Source organism: Oxyura jamaicensis, chromosome 18 (assembly GCF_011077185.1).
Source record: "Oxyura jamaicensis isolate SHBP4307 breed ruddy duck chromosome 18, BPBGC_Ojam_1.0, whole genome shotgun sequence".
NCBI classification, from domain to species: Eukaryota; Metazoa; Chordata; class Aves; order Anseriformes; family Anatidae; genus Oxyura; species Oxyura jamaicensis.
The window spans coordinates 8,358,436-8,374,566 of record NC_048910.1 but is presented as its reverse complement, the minus strand read 5'-3'; the positions used below and the strand labels follow the sequence as shown (position 1 = coordinate 8,374,566).

Genomic DNA, 16,131 nt, shown 5'->3' with positions numbered 1-16,131 from the left:
TAACGAACAAAAACTTGACACTATTTCACCTCTGTGCAGGAAGAAAGTTCTTCAGCACACTCTAAAGGCAACTATCTGTCCGACACCTTAACGTGAAGCCTCATAAATGAGAAATACGGTAAGGCATTAGGATAGTAAAGTTTGAATTTGGACATTTGGCTTCAAGTCCTAAGAATAACAAAGCCTCACACTCCTTCACTGAAGCAACAGATTCATAGTAGCATCTCATTTTGCTCTATTAATCTGATTACCCCACACAATTAAAATAGGCTGAGATGTCAGAGCATTACATTCATAATCTGTTGCTGCCAATACAAATTGCTTTTGTTCGATAACAAGCCTGCTGCTCCCCCGGGATGTGGCTGCATGGAAAAGTGAGAGATGGAGACTTTCCATCTTGAACCCCAGACATACATTTTTTCAACTTTAACACGACCAATTTATTTTTAAGAAAAGTGTGGCTGGTAGCTAAAGACCAATAAAACTTTCACATTGTGAGGTAAGCAATAGAGCCAGTCCTTAAGCGATGCTGTGAAATCACACACGATGTCTTACCAGAAATAGTTACAACTGTTCCCGCGATTATGCACACTTGGCACTGATGCTGTTTAGGTGTTGGCACTGCTAATGATGTGCTACAAGAATGCTATGTGATGCTGCAGAATTGGAATCTGTCTGTTCACATATACACCCTAACACCCATCAAGCATACCATCAGATGTTCCACATAAGGGCTTTAAGGCTTTCATAAACCTGGAGTACAAGGTATTCCAGAGTGTTTGACTTGGCCATGTCTTTGCAGGACTAAACCTTAGGTTATGTACGTATGAACCAGCTCCCACACAGTGAGGCAGAATGAAAACTCCCAAGGCATCATCCCTCTCTGATAACCATCATTATGCACATACCGCCCCTCACAGTAAAGGAATCGCAGACGCCCACTGCTTCCCTGAGGGCACTGCCCACTGACTTCTATTTGCTGTGGACAAGGGCACATCTATTGCAGACAAGATGTTCTCCTGCCTCACACCTATCCCTTACTGATCCCATTTCACCCACCTGAGCACATCTTTAGGCTGTGAATTACGGACGATTACTGGATGCACAGAGCTTGTCTGCCTTAACCTAGACCCCAGTTTACTACAGCATTTCTTAGACAAGGGAAATGTCTAGCGTGGCTTTAGCATCTAGACATCTATATTAACTTTCCTCTAGGGCTTTGCACTGCCTTCTCTTCAAATACATCAGCATCACCTTTAGAAGGTGTCTCCCCAAACATGGGCTGAGGGAAGCTCTCACAGTAATTTCACATAATTATACACTGTTCTCAGTTACCACAAACTTTAATTAAAATTGCTATGGTGTCACATTCTTGCATCATTATGGCTTCATAACAGTCTCATTGTAGCAGACTCTCCAGAGGCTTCTCCTGGAATCACACTGCAATCACTGTGACATTCACCCTGTCCCTGAAGTGAAGCCTCTGGGCTGTGACGGCACTCTGGCACTTCACTAAGGACACACCAGGTGTCCCAACAAGGACAGGCTGAACTGTTTTGCTGTGGGAAGCTACAAAGCTAATCAGCAGCAGACCAGCTTCAGTCTCTCTTCACTGTTTGCTTCTTCGCCCTTTGGTGATGCTGTAAAGCGTAATAGTGTCTATGCCTTCTGCCAAGGACTCTGTGCCAAGGAGATGGTTTGATCCAGCTGGTCTCTACCTTCTGGACTCCTTAACTTGTCCAGCCTGTAATTAACTTCTTTAATTCCAATACAAATTACCAAGTACTTTGAAAAAATGAATTAACTACACCTTGCAGGTATCTTGAGAAAAGTATAATAGTCTTACATTTTCTAGTAGAGAAATTAATGCCCAAGAGATCTTCAACTTCCTTAGGTAAATCAACAGCAGAATCAGAATAAGAACCTGGAAGCATCAGACTTTGACACTGTCTGGTAACCACAAGGCTACTCATCCTTCTGCTACATTTTGCTTTAAGCCACATCACATCTGTTCTGAAAAATTAGCTGTAGAGCAATATCCAAGCACCTGTGGATGTAGAAACTCTAGCACTGCTCACCATTGACACGTGGGTTGCACAAGAAGCAGAAATGTATTAGCTCTGTTCCCAGAGCTGCCCTAATGTCACTACAAATAATCACAGTCTAAAGAGGAAGCAGCCAGTCCAGCCATGTTACTTTCTGTCGCATAAACCCCAGCTAATCTTAGATCAGGTATAATTACATTGCTGCACCAACCAAGAACAAACCAGCTACAAGAGCAACACATGGCCAGGAACATGCAGCCCTTACTGAAGGGGTCACTGCCAGCAAACCTCAGAAACACAGAACTCAGAAACACAAAAATAAAAAAAATAAAATAAAAGTCTAGCTCTAGATTTTTATTTTTATTTTTTTTTTAATTTGTAAGAGACAGAAAAATGAAAGCCAAGAAGGACTGGTGGGGATAGTAACTGTTTATGCCTGTATTAACCAGAAAAGTATACTGCTGCTTCCTAGCAAATATTTTCTCTTTGATCATTGCATTTCCTGCAACCAAAGAAACACTGGTGCACCGAAGTAGGTAATTTGTATGAAACATGCACGTACCTTTGATAGCAAAAACTCCATGACAGAAGTCCTTAAAATTGATTCTTCCCAAATCATTTGGGTCCAAGTACTTTGCCAGTTTTTCCACCTAAAAAAAAAAAAAAAAAGAAAATATTATAAACTACGAGTTGAGAATGGTAAATCAGCTTTTGCTCAGCTGGTCTATAGCCTCCACAGAAGACCGTGAGTGGAAGAATACCCACAACATTTACTTGAATTATTCAAACTGTTCTGCAAGGAGAAGTCACAAGTGGATTATCTGATGTCAAGAACGGTGCATTGCACCATCAGTCTGTGACCTAGCCTTTCATCTCAGAGAAGGGTGCTAAAAAAACCTGTTTCCCTTGGGGCCCTTTTCATTTACACAGCTCAAGGAAAGTTAAAACCTTCCTGATCTCCACCGCTCTTGCTAGAAGTTATTGGGGAAGAAAAGCTGTGCACAACCCATAGTAGCCTCGTTCCCTTAAGAATCCAGAGTTAATCAGTGAACGTTCTTTGGCCACTTGGGATCAAAAAAAAATCCCTTGCCATGCCAGAGAACACAAGTTTGAAAATACAAGGGTATAAAGAAGTATATATGTATACAATCAAGCAATGTATTTATTTAATCATAGCTCTAGTCTCAGCTTCACAGTTTAGCATTTCTGAACACTAGTCATTGTAAAATGAGATTATACGGAATTTAAATGCAGCCACCAAATTGGCATTTGCCCCAAAGAAGGTCTGGCAGATTGCTCAAGAGGGAAAAAAGCAGTCCAGACAGAAGAGGCTGATGCGTGCTGAGTTGTCTGGAATAAAGGAACAGAGAGGGTTTCCACAGAAACAAGTAGCTGATGAGGGAGAAAAAGGAGAGGGGCAGAGCACGCTGGAGACAAAGGAGAGCGGGCACCACGCTGGGACACCCAGCTGGCTGTTCCCCTCGGCCATAAACACGCTGTATGACATTGTACAGGTCCTCCCCATGCCACCTCCTGCCGTACCTAGCAGGCAGCGTGCCGAGGCAGCCCCTCGCTGCTTGCCAGCACACTCACGGCCAGCAGCAGCACAACCCTGACCTTGATCCAGGCCCTCCAGACACCCCAGAGCATAAAGGAGACAAGCATAGGAGGTGAGGGCAGCAGGCATGTAGGATGCTGCACAATCCTGGCAACTACAAGAGGAGCTCAGATATGTCAGTCTGAGCAGCAACAAAAGCCCAGCTGGAAAGCTATGCAGCAAATGAATCCAGATGACCCAGTTTCTCAATTTGCTATTTTTTTTAAACATGCTAGCGAAAGCCTAGCTGTTTCTTAAAACCCTGCAGATAACACACTGACGGGTGCGCGTGACACCTCTTCCTTCAGATTCTGTGTTTATAAATTCCCTCAGTGCTAATAAATGCCTTGATTAGCCAAAGAACTCATTTAGAACAAACCAATCTGCAACTAACAGAGGTGTTGGGATGGTGAGGCACAATTCCCCATGACACAGCAGTTCCTGCTCTCTGTGGGTCCGTTTCTGTCCCTCCAGGTGGCAAGTACCTGTGAGGGCTCAGCATCATGACCCAGGGCAGTGCCAGAGGCACAGTGTGAGCTACGTTTGACTTCCAAGCCAAACAAGGGCCCTGAAACTGTGCTAACAGCATTACCCTGAACAGTGCCTTGTTTCTTTGCTGGTCACACCCAAGAACAGACAAACAGAAGTTTGCTGTACTCAGATTCAGGACATCATGCAGTTGTCCCTGTTCTTCTCAGTGCAGGTGGGCATTCCCTGTGTAAGGAATTTTACAAGACCTTGCCTTGGTTTCAAGCCTACAAGCTCCTCTGCTTGCAGGCCTTAAGCAAGTTACCTCTCCCCCATCACACCACACTGTCTAACCCGCGGCTGACAGTCTTCAGCCTCAAATCCCTTAACAAAAGGAGTAAAGAGAAGATGAGGAAGAGAATCTCTCAACTGTCTCAGTCACAGAGAGATAAATGAAACCAGAGTAGGAGAGAGATCTCTAATACCTTTCATGATACATATTGTAGACCTGCTTGCTATTCATTAAGATTTTGTCTTCACTGCAGTAAGAGCAGGAACACTGTCATGTGCTGGAACTGCAAGCCAAATGGTCCAACCACAGATGGGAAAACACCGCACTCCTTACATGCAAAATGCTGGGCTGAATGAGAAATGAACAATTTGATCCTTACATTGCATCCTTTCTCCTCTCCTTGTCTTAGGGAAAAAAATAAAAAGTCATCTCTTGTTCTTAAACAGGACTCTGGGAACTGGAATGTTACAGCTGTCACCTATCTTGATCAAATTCCTACATCTGGTACCACGCGCAATTAGCACACTTCTGCTGCAGATTTACAGCAGCAGAAGATAGGGGTCTGTTTCCAAAACACGGCCAGTTCACCACTGTAGTGTGGGTTTAACGCATACACGATGAGCTGGAAATCCTTCCTGAAACCAATTAAATGGATCCATGCCTGGTACAGGAAAGCTGGGTCGCTGCTATCGTTGCTCACCTGCACAAACAGCAGAAATGTTACAGAAAGATGAAGCAGCAACAGAAATTCCTTTCTCTGGGCTATTTTTGGATGCATTCAAAGCAGCATAATCAAACCGGCCATTGAGGCTGGCAGCAGCAAGATTTTAGAGTTGAAAATCTTCTTGATCACTGTAGCAGCTTAAATATGCGGCAGATGTGTCAGCTGGTATAACTCAGCCTGGCCCTGACGGCGCTGATGCAGACCTCGGTGAGGCCACTAGCTTAGCATCTGTCCCTGTGCAGATACAGCAACAAAATCTAATCAGACACCTGTCTGCTGGGTTACGGGATCAGCCTGTAACTCCCTCTGACAACTGGCAAGCTCCCATCATTGCAACGTAAGTAAATACACTTGAAGATGCTTGCAGGGTTGCTCTGGAGAATCCTGTTTCCTGTAGGTCTCCTGCTAAGAGGCAAGAAATTGTGGTTTAGGTTTTAATGTAGATTCCTACGGCCAGCTGGGAAGCCCCTACACAACTTCATACTGTGCTATAGCACAGTGGTGCCACTCGGTGTTTCCAGCACGTCTGGCCTGGTAAGTTTATTTCTGACAGTTGAGCCAGTTTCTCAGCCACATACAATTATATTTTCTAATCGAATTAAATGAGATGTTATACGTCTGAATGTATTTGTTACAAAGCAACAGAGAATGCTTTCATTTTTAAGCCTGAGCAATGCCTTAACAGTGAATGAAATTATCACCTCAGCAAAACGCTCCAGTCTCCAGTCTCCCCGCAATCCAATTGTGCAGGTTTTCTATTAGATTTCGTAACGCAAAGAGCTGACATCAGGGCAGGAGAGATGAAGAACTTTCAGAACGGCCTGGTGGAAGTTATGCTGATCCTCCTCATGTCTTCAGCCAGCACTGACCAACACAGCTCCAGCACAGGACGAGGCCACAAAGCTTTTTCATCAGCCAGGACTATGCTTAGGTATAAACTTGCATACAGTCAGTGCCTTGATATACACGCATGTACTGTATATAAGCCCCTACAGACATGCAGTTTCAAGCCCCTAGTGCACTTAAGCATGCACTATTAACCGCTGCTTTCTGGGATAAGGCAACAAAGCTCTTTGCTATAGGGCCTGCCTTTTCTGGGACATCTAAAAGGGGCCCTCGGACAGGGCTTCTTGGTGGGGCTGTAACACAAGCGAGAGCCAACACTTGGTTTAAGCAGCACTATCTTGTTAGTTACAGACTGAAGGCATTACTTGAAAGTAAACACAATTTCAAGCTGTGGCCAAATAAACCATGCCATCGCAGCCACTCCTAAATCTTCTCTGCTGTCTATACCGTGTCAGCCATCCTTCTGCTTCACTCTGTACAGAAATAATGTCCTCTCCATCTCCTTCTCACAAGGGGCTGGCTCCCAGCGATCAATCAGAAGCTGTGGCACTTATTTATTGCCTTGGGAGGTGTTAAGGGGTTGTCAGCCCAACAGCCAAGCTGTGTGACAACGAAGCCTTTTTGCAGTCAACAACCCCGTGGGCTTCCAGATAAAATACTCTGCCAGCAAACGGGGAGCAGCAGCCTTTCAGCCCAGTTAGAATGGGCAGTGCTGCCTGATTTCACAGACGTGGATTAAGCAGGCAGTGCCAGTCTTGGACACGGTCAGAGTCCCGAGTCCCCGCATCTCCAGGCAGTGCTGGGCTCTGCCTCCTCTGCTGATCCCACTGCAAAGGACACAGGACTGCAAAACCAACTGCTGCCAAAACTCAGTGCTGAAACGACCGGGTGATTGTTGTGGTGCCTGCAGGCAGCACAGGGAACGTGTTCCAGGGCTGGACACCATCGAGATGAGCTAGAGCCAGGGTTTGGGGCTGGGGACTGACACTCCTCTCTACATTGCTGCACTGAGCAGTCCCCCACCATGTGGGACAGCAAAAACAAAGTCAGGATTGCAAACCTTGCAAACTTTCTTCATTGTGGGAAGGATGAGGACAAAAAAAATTAGCTGCAGGCTCAATAGTCCAGCTGGTTCCCCTGGCAGCTGCAAGGGTCCCTCTAATGAGCTCCTCAGCAGACATCCAGTAGTCTCAGAGAATAAATAAATCATTTTTGCTATGCAAAACAATTTGAGATAATCAAACCCTTTGTTGCTATTGTTTAGCTTGCTTAGATGAATGGGTGATTATCCTTTCCAGGCAAACCTATTTCTCCATTGTAATAACTGGTCACTTCAGCCAAAGCATTTGCCCCTCTCTGTTGCATTTCCCAGCTAAGCTGAACGTGCTGTGAAGTGATGTTTGCCCCTGCTGCTTTCTATAGGTAAGAGCAGCCTAGGAACACCTGGGAGTTTCTTCAGCCCAAAGTTTCTTGGTATGCTACCTAGAAGGAGCTCCTAACTGTGGGGGTCAGCTCTGCATTTACGGCAGAGGATAACTCTCCCATTTCTGAGCTCTGCTCCAGTGATGGTGTGAAAGGACCCTGCCTACCTTCTATGCTCCCAGAAGAGCACCAGGCATGGGGACAAAGCCAGCTTTCACAGAAGAAAGGAAATCCAGAGTGTCTTGCAATAAGTCCTCTGTAGCTGTGCTGCAGCTAGGTATTTTTATTTTTTTCAGCAAGGATTTTCCTCCTGGAACCTGAATCCTGCTGCTATCTCCAGCAAAGAAAAAAATCAGGCCTCTACTGCCCTCCCTTAATTTTCTCCAAAAACTGGCCAGCCCAGGGGAGATTTGTTACCACACAAAACATGGTAGAGATGGCTGTAACTGGAGGGACCCCACGCTGGCTCCATCCACCAGCATCTTACAGCAGGATCCAGGCCGCAGCCAGAAGATGCCACTTGAAATAACGAACTCAGCTCAGCAGCGTGCCGTCATACTGCAGGAGTCTGGAAGCACGTCTCGCCCTGGAGTGAGAGCAGGGAGCACCTGGGAGCAGCGAGAACGGCACGACGAGCACTCGCAGGAAAGGTCAGACCGTGCTGCGGCAGTGGCATTCGGGCAGCATCTCCTGAAGCACAAGCGTTTGTTAGATGTTTACAGAAGCTTCCAGCAAAAGGAGAGCATGCAGGTAAATGCTGCAGGGAGGAGTTAGAGAGGTTCCCATGTAATTTATAAAGGGAGCAGCAGCACTTGCTCTGATTTTAACAGACTGGCCTTTTCTGCACCTGGGGAAGTGGCGTGAGATCACAGCCTCACCTGTGAGATTACTCCCTGCCACCCTGCAGCCTGCTCTCCCCTTGCTCTGCAGGTCCTGCTCCTCCACCACTTCACTCCGCAGCCAGCCACAGACAGCCAGCCCCCAGCAATTCTTCACCTTGCATCTTTACAGACAACACAAGTTACAGGCTTTGCTGTTCTCTCGCTCATATAACCCCCTGACACGATGAATCCAGCTGGGAATCAGTTCCCCCTAAAGGGCTTCTTCTAAAAACAACCCGCCGTATCCGTGATGAGCAGGCTGAGAAAATGGAAGTCCAGCTGGGAGGGACCCACAAACATCACCGAGTCCATCCGACTACTTCAGGGTAACCAAAAGATAAAGTGTATTATTAAGGGTATTATCCAAATGCCTCGTGAACCCTGACAGGCTCGGGGCAAGGGCATCAACTGCCTCTCTAGGCAGCCTGTTCCCATGTTTGGCCACCCGCACGGTGAAGGAATTTTTCCTGGTATTTGGTCTGAGCCTCCCAGGCAATGGGTATTCAGGAGGCCCAGTAGCACGGCGTACCGGCATCTCTTTGCGAATTGGTCCTACCCGAAGCTATTCGGTGTTGGTACTTACAGTACTTACAGACTGTAAGTAAATAGAAAACCATGATGATGAAATTTGCAGATGACAGGATGATAAATAACAACAATGCAGACAGCCTCACACTCTCTGGATAGCTTCCTAAGTGAAGCCCATACAAACCGAGTATTGCTTAAGCACTGCTATGCAAGGCCACAAAACAGAAAATACAAAAGAAGAAAAAGAAGTAAGAGTTCACATCTACAGAGAGGAGGACTGCATTCAGACGAGCTGGGGTTTATAGATTCAGAAGTTCTGACAATTCTGGGGAGGGGAGCAAGATGAGGCAAATGATTTTACCTTGCATTGGAGAGACCAATGTTAACACAGTTGTGTTACCAACGCTTTCATAAGAGATGCTGAAAACCCAAACAGATTGCAGAGGAAAGACCTAACATTCAAGGGCTGTGGAAATGCTTTATACAACCAAACTTTGGGTTATCTCTGTTTAATTTTGTAAAAGAGAGACCAAGGGTTGATTTGTTACTAGGTATAAAGACTTCCGCGAGCAGGAAATTGCAGGTTGTAAAGGACTCTCTGCTCTAGCAGGGGAAAAACAAAGAACCATTAGCTGCAAATTAAAAGACCCAAATTAGAAACAAGGCACAAATTTCTATCAGCACAGTTGTCTACCCATGACAACTATAAAAAGAAATGGGTGGACTCCCCCTCATCCGAGGCCTTTCGAGAAGACAAGATATACCTGCCCAGAAGTTTTACCTAACCTGGAGTAAATGGGTTACGAGCTGTGCCATCACCATTTCAGGACACCTCGCGGGATAACCTGGTGCTCCCCCTGAACTTGACCCTCACGCACATGAAGGACGACGTCCCTACTCACACATGCAAAGCGTGGAAGACCAGCACTTAGGAATCACGGGTCCAAGCAACAGCCTGCTCTCACCGCTCTGTGCCAACAGCCTGCCTATCATACATGATTCATGAGGCTCCAAACAGCACCACAAATTTCCACCGATCCCAAACCATGCAGGAGCATACATCACAGCTGGAAAGAACGGCTTTGAATTTGTTTTGAATTCTGATTTCAAGCATCAGTCATTGTCCCCTGGTGCTTTATATGCTGGATTCATGCCAGAGACATGCCAGAGAGATTTCTTTAAACAGAAACTACTGTTTCAGTTCCTGCTTTAACTGGGGACACCGGACTCACCAGCTAGAAGGCAGATCTTGGACCATATCCTAAATGACGTAAGCAAATTTGTTGAATAATCTTGGTCTTGACTTGGAACAAATTCCTAATTCTGTCAAATCCATAATCTTCTGTGCCTCCAGTGCAAAGATCTGACTAAACTCAAGGCAGTTCATTCACAGGTTTTCCTGGGTTTAGCATCAGACACAGAATTGCATCTTCTTCCAATTACAAATTGGGTCCTTGGGGACCCAGCTGGAGAACACAATCATGACGCTGCCGCCTTTTGCTGAGTGTGTGAAACATATCAGTGAATTACAAAGCCACAGAGTGAGAAAGGTAGTTTCAGAGGCATTGCAGGTGGTTGAGTGCACTCAGAGGAGATGGGGAAGCTCACAGTGTTCATTTGTTATTAACGCCCTGTGTAAGCGTTACCTGTCTCAGGTGGGCAACAGATGGGAAATGCAGCTGAGCTACAGAAACGGGAATCAGGTGGCACCGCGGCACACGCATGAGAGCTCAGCTTCCACCTTCAGAAACGCAAGGACAGCAAGTGCTCTACGCGTGCCCAGCTGCACCTGCCCGTTCCTGGCAGAGCTGTGTACGTGCCACTTCCCAGCAGGGCCAAACAGGACGGAGAGCAGGTAGCAGCTCCTCAGCCATCCCTTAACGCTCAGCTCTGTGTGGGACACACCAGACACACTGACCTTGCTACAACACATGGGTATTTCTATACTCGACTGCATTGCAGACAAACCTGTCCCGCTGAGCCGACCCTTATCTTCATGGCATCTTGTTTTCTTATTCTGTTCAACAGCATCTCCTCTTCTGAGAGGAAAAGACTGAGCCATATGGAAGTGCAGAGAGAGCACGTTAGAGATGGATTCATTTAAAACATTTTCCATAAGCTACTAGGAGAACGTGGTACTCCATGAACCTCAGTGAATGCATGCGTGTGGCAAATACCCAGGCAGTGCCAGGAAAATCAATGCCCGCCTTCTGTCTTCCATGGAGAAATCACTCGTGGATTTTACTACACATGATGACACAAATCTAATTTGGGATAACAACAAAGACAATTCTTGAGATATTGTATACTCAGATTTTGCAGTTAACATTCTTATACCTTGGATTTTCTCCACAGTGAGATCTAGAAGTTATTAGGACTAAGGAATCCCCTCTCTTATAACACATACCTCGCTGGCTAGACTCTCTACTTACAGAGCAAGACGTTTACAACCACAAAGAATTGTTCATGAACTTTGAACAAAGTGACATGCATAGCTCTGACTGACAGCACCCAAAAAGGGATCACTGCTTGTTTCATTCATGAAAATGAATCAAATTCATGAAAATTAATAGAACTGGAACCAGAAAGTTTTCCAAACTTCCTCAGAGGACGCATCCCAAAGTGACTGCCCCTAGCTACAGAATTTACTTCCCTCCCCTCTCTCTGCAAGCAATAGACCACAGGAATCCTGGTGAGTTTTTCCTCTGCCTCCTGCATCTTTGGATGAGGCCTCTGTGGCAGGCAATGCCCCAACTGCTTACACAGACAATACCACTGCAGCAGCATTTCTCACTTCGTGTGTCCATCCTAATGCAATGTGGCAGCCAGCAATGAGCAGGCACCAGAACCGTAAGACCAACATCTCTCCACAGCCTCTTGCACCATGCATCAGCCCCTATGTGAGAACCTCTTGTTTAGAGTCACTTAGACATAGCTGAGTGGAGAAGGAGGCCATTTCCCTCCTTCCCTCTGATGCTGTGTTGCAAAACAAGACGTTTGGCTGAGCCCACCAATCTTACAACAGTCTATGGGGAATCCCACACAGTCTGGAATACCATGGGAACAGAGAGCAAGGCTAAAAATACGCCGGAGCCATCTGTTCACTCTACAGTGATTTGTGGTGTTGTGCTGGAAACAAAGAGTTAACGTGATGAACTGTTTTCCTAAAACCACTGATTCACTCACTTGCTAAATAAACAGGGCTGCATTAACGCCTTCTCCTCCAATACTGCCAGACCTGAAACCAAGGCTTCCTGAAAAATAAGGCTGTTAGCAAAAGCTGTGACAAGCTGAAACGAAGCGTGGCCCTTTATTGTCTCGTTCATTAGCATAAGTCAAATACAGCGTGAACCAGTCAGACCTCAGGTATGCAGTACGCGATCGGTCGTGTGGGTGCAGCGTGCTCTGCCTTTAAACAACAGCGAGGAAGATGTTTGGGTTACATGAGGCTTATCTACAAGTGATGCAGCATGGATTCAATTATCAGAGAAAATATTTTCCCCCTCTGCAGCTTGTGGTGTGTGATCCTTCCCCTCAGTGCATAAAGCAAACTTACACAGAATAATGGTTTTCATGGCTTCCAGTTGTGAGACATCAGCCAAACGGGATCTACTCCAGGAATAATTACCATTTTGGAACTAAAACTGGGGAGAGAGGTGGGGCAAACAGTGCCAGCTCCTGAGCCAACACCATCTCTGTGCCTTCCTTGCTGACACATCTGCAGTCACACTTTAATTGAGGTGTTTTCACAGGCAAAGAGCAGGTACAATACCAGAGACCAGCAGGAGGAGGCTGGAGAGAGCAGAGCAAGTCCCAAGTATCCCTGTAGGTCACAGCATGCACCTCAGGCATCCCCTATGCCAGCTCCACTTGCATGAAAACGTGGTGCCCAAAGCCAGAAAGAAGCTACAGAAAATACATCTAACCAGAACCTAAAGCTAACACGGCTGCCACAAGCACACTGCAGGCTCATACTGAAGTCCAGGCAGTCGCTCCAGCCTGCACAGCTCATGCGAAATGGGAACCAGGCCCTTCTCCGTCAGCCACTTTAGGGCCCTCCTGTTGCTCTTCCCCGACTCACACTTCAGGAACACAACTAAGTGCGACAGCAGGCTCCCGAGACACAGCATCACCCAGTTTTGACAGCAGCATCCTTACAGGTTGCGTTTCTAGCCTCACAGACAGAAAGCAGGTAGTACGCTTAGTCACGTCTCGACTGCCTGCTTTCATTATTACTTTCCTTCACACATAAAACTGTTCAAACGTATGCACAGAGCACAGCGCCACATTGCACACCGACACCTACTTTCCAACACAGTTTAGATCGTGGTCTGCACCAGGTTCTGCCCAGCACGGCGCAGGCTGGGCCTGCTCCAGCTCTCCCCAGCTCACTCCCGAAGGCAGCTGTAAAAAGGGAACATGCTTGGCCTTGGCGTAATCTCAGATACAGAGGATGAAATGTAGGTCTCGAGAGCTGATCTCAAATGCAAAAGCCCGAGCGAGCAGCAGTCCTGAAATTAAATGGAATGAATGAAATTTCATGGCAAATTAATGCTTTGATGGAAATCCCAGGAGGAATGAGTACTGGATGAATCCAGCGCAGGGAGACACGCATTAGTTGAGATGAAGAACATCAGGCAGAAAGGTATGATTAAAGGAACAATCTTCCACTTAGCTGAAGAGAAAGATGCTTAACCTTTCAGAGAAGTGTGGCTAGGAGATAACATCCTTCCCCTACAAAACAAAGCACGTGCAGTGGGGACCACCGCTACGGGGGGATAATTACCGAGTACGAAATGAAGTTGACAGGTTTGAACAGCAGCTGCCTCGGCTGACGTCAAGACCAGGGAAGCACAGATAAGCAGGCAGCGGCAGCGCACGAGTCAGGACTGCTAATGCCGAGAGGATAACAATGGGTCCCACCAAGAGCAAAGCTACTGGGGGAAGGAGCGAGTCCTTGCTGCATCAGCTTGCACAAGCAGACAGATTCCTGACCACAGCTCTAACACAGACAGCGGCATTAAATCTTTTCTAATTCCCCCGAGTCTTGTTGCAGCTGTCAGCTCCAGGCAATGTAATAGCTCAGAAGCCCCCTCATGCCTCCCCCTTCCACGTTGTCAGCAATTCCCCCATACAGAAATCATTAAAATTGCAAAGGAGGAAATTCTCGCTGTATAAAATGACACACGGAAGCTTACACTGCCCTTTGATGCACACTGGGAAAGGCATTAGAAGGAATGATCATTAGCCAGAAATTTTGTGTAGAAATGGACCGACAAAATACAAAGCCAAGCCTGCACACATACAAAATCTCTTTCCAGCCTTAGAGGCCGCAAAAGGTACTTCATGTTACCGTACTTCCTCTGCTCTCCATCCTTACGTCTGGTCGATATTAATACTTAATGGCTGGAAGGTTGAATGGAAACAAGATCCAAAGCATAATACAAAGAGAAAGGAAATAAAGGGGCACAGCTAAGCTGGAATTGTACCTTTGTATTCTTAAAGTGTGCCCAATCCAACTATTATCAATTAGTGGTGGTATTGTAAGGGTAACAGTGAGGGACCGGGCCCAGTGTTCTCTGCTCACTGCATGCACTACTGAATTCACAGCATCAGACCCAGAGATCGTTTTCTCTGCTGGTACGTGATTTTATATTCTTTTCTTATTCAGGAACAGATGCACCATAAAGAGTGCTGGGCCCAGGGAGTGAGCAGGAATGGCAGATTTCGAAACAGAGACTGAGCTGCTGAGAAAACTCTATTCTCCTGAGTGCAAATATGAGTGGGACTGTGGCATCGCTGCATGTACAGCTGGGTGTTAGTGTGCATGGGCCCCTGCCGACGTGCTCTGCAACTCTGGCAGTGTGCAGCAGGTATGCTGTCCCTGGCATCACCCCACACAGGACCCCAGCTGGCTACAGCACCTCACTTTTTAGCTAAACAGAGATTCCCCCGCTGCACTTCTCGTTTGTACCCAGGGAACCGAGCCTCACAAGAGAACAAACAACAAGCACGAACAATACCGCACTTCATGAGCCAGGGACTGAGCTGGTATTCACCAGCCCCGTGCTTACACTGCCCTTTCTACACGAGGAAGGGTAGGAGTGGTTCTGTGATGACTTCCATCAGCTGAAAACCTCATCTCACCAGCTCAGCTAAGCAGGTCGTTGTTCCCAGACCAGCTGTCAATCAAGGTAATAGTCATCGGAGGGGTATTTCTGTCCACCTACACGTGGGACCATAAATATTCATGCCTGTACATTCATCAAAGGGGTTCATGAGGCTGCTCCTGTTGCATTAAATTGTTTCTTCCTAAGGCTTTATAAGAAATTCTGTTTTGGTCTTGCTCAATTCCACGACTACTTTTTTTCAACCAGATTTTAGTAAGGAGGTAGCTTGGATTTTCTAATCTATGTCTCGATGCGTATACATTTATCATCTCTCAGAGGATTTAATTTTGTCTATCTGTTGATCCTTTGAGACTGTTTTTGACACCGTGGTATCAGCATGTTAATTCATTTTTCCCTACATTAAAATCAAACCTAACAGCCTCACCAAAAACCTTCAGATTTTTCTAGCTAAGGTATGTTCTCTGTAGGTATTGTCACAACACATCACCACAGAGACCCAGACAGCGAAAACAAATTGCTTGGAAAGAGAAACCAACCAACCCCTTCCTTGCAAAACCAGAGTAGGTGCTGTTTACAGTAAATCAGGAGGAGATTCGCCTGAGATGGAGAAATGAGATTTCTCCTGAGATGGAGAAATCCCCCCAAGAAATGAGGTAAGAGTTGGCCACTGGAGCTCAATTACCACCTCTGGTGGAGAACATATCCCCTGTGCACTGCCAAGCAGCGTAACTGCAGTTCTGCTTTGGAATATCTATAGAAGAGGAGAGAGGAATAGGTTTTCCTTTTCACTGGGACCACACCCCACTTTGAGGCATAATGTGCAGAGTAAAACATTATTTCTAAACCACCTGAGTCCCTTTAAAAATCAGGGCAAACACTCCCTTCTTGGCCTTTCAGTTCATAGGCTCTTCTTCATTTCACAGTTTAAAAGCTCTTGACAATTTATTAATCCCCTGTGAAATCCCTAAATAGGCAAAAGCTGATTTCTGTGTGGTTGCCAGACCTTCCACGGCGCAACATCTCTGAAGACTCGCTGCTGCTGCCTTCTCTCAACCTGCTAAAAACTGCTCGTATCTATTTTCCTCCAGCATAAAGATGTCTTGTAGGAGTTACGATCAAGAGGTGAGAGAATGCAGAAAGCACAGCAGATTTATACTGCAAGGCCCTCGCCCAGCTGCATTTCACTGCACTGTGTTG

At 46.3% G+C, this 16,131-nt stretch overlaps 1 protein-coding gene across 2 annotated transcripts in view; it reads right to left on the bottom strand.

Moving 5' to 3' along the window:
• The window catches only part of RAB11FIP4 (RAB11 family interacting protein 4), a 124,262-nt gene that overhangs the window by 82,331 nt on the left and 25,800 nt on the right, over positions 1 to 16,131 (bottom strand). For both annotated transcript variants that reach the window (XM_035342079.1, XM_035342078.1), the window contains exon 2: positions 2,608 to 2,695. In XM_035342079.1, the coding sequence (XP_035197970.1) occupies positions 2,608 to 2,695 (88 nt within the window). The remainder of the gene's footprint in view (positions 1 to 2,607; positions 2,696 to 16,131) is intronic.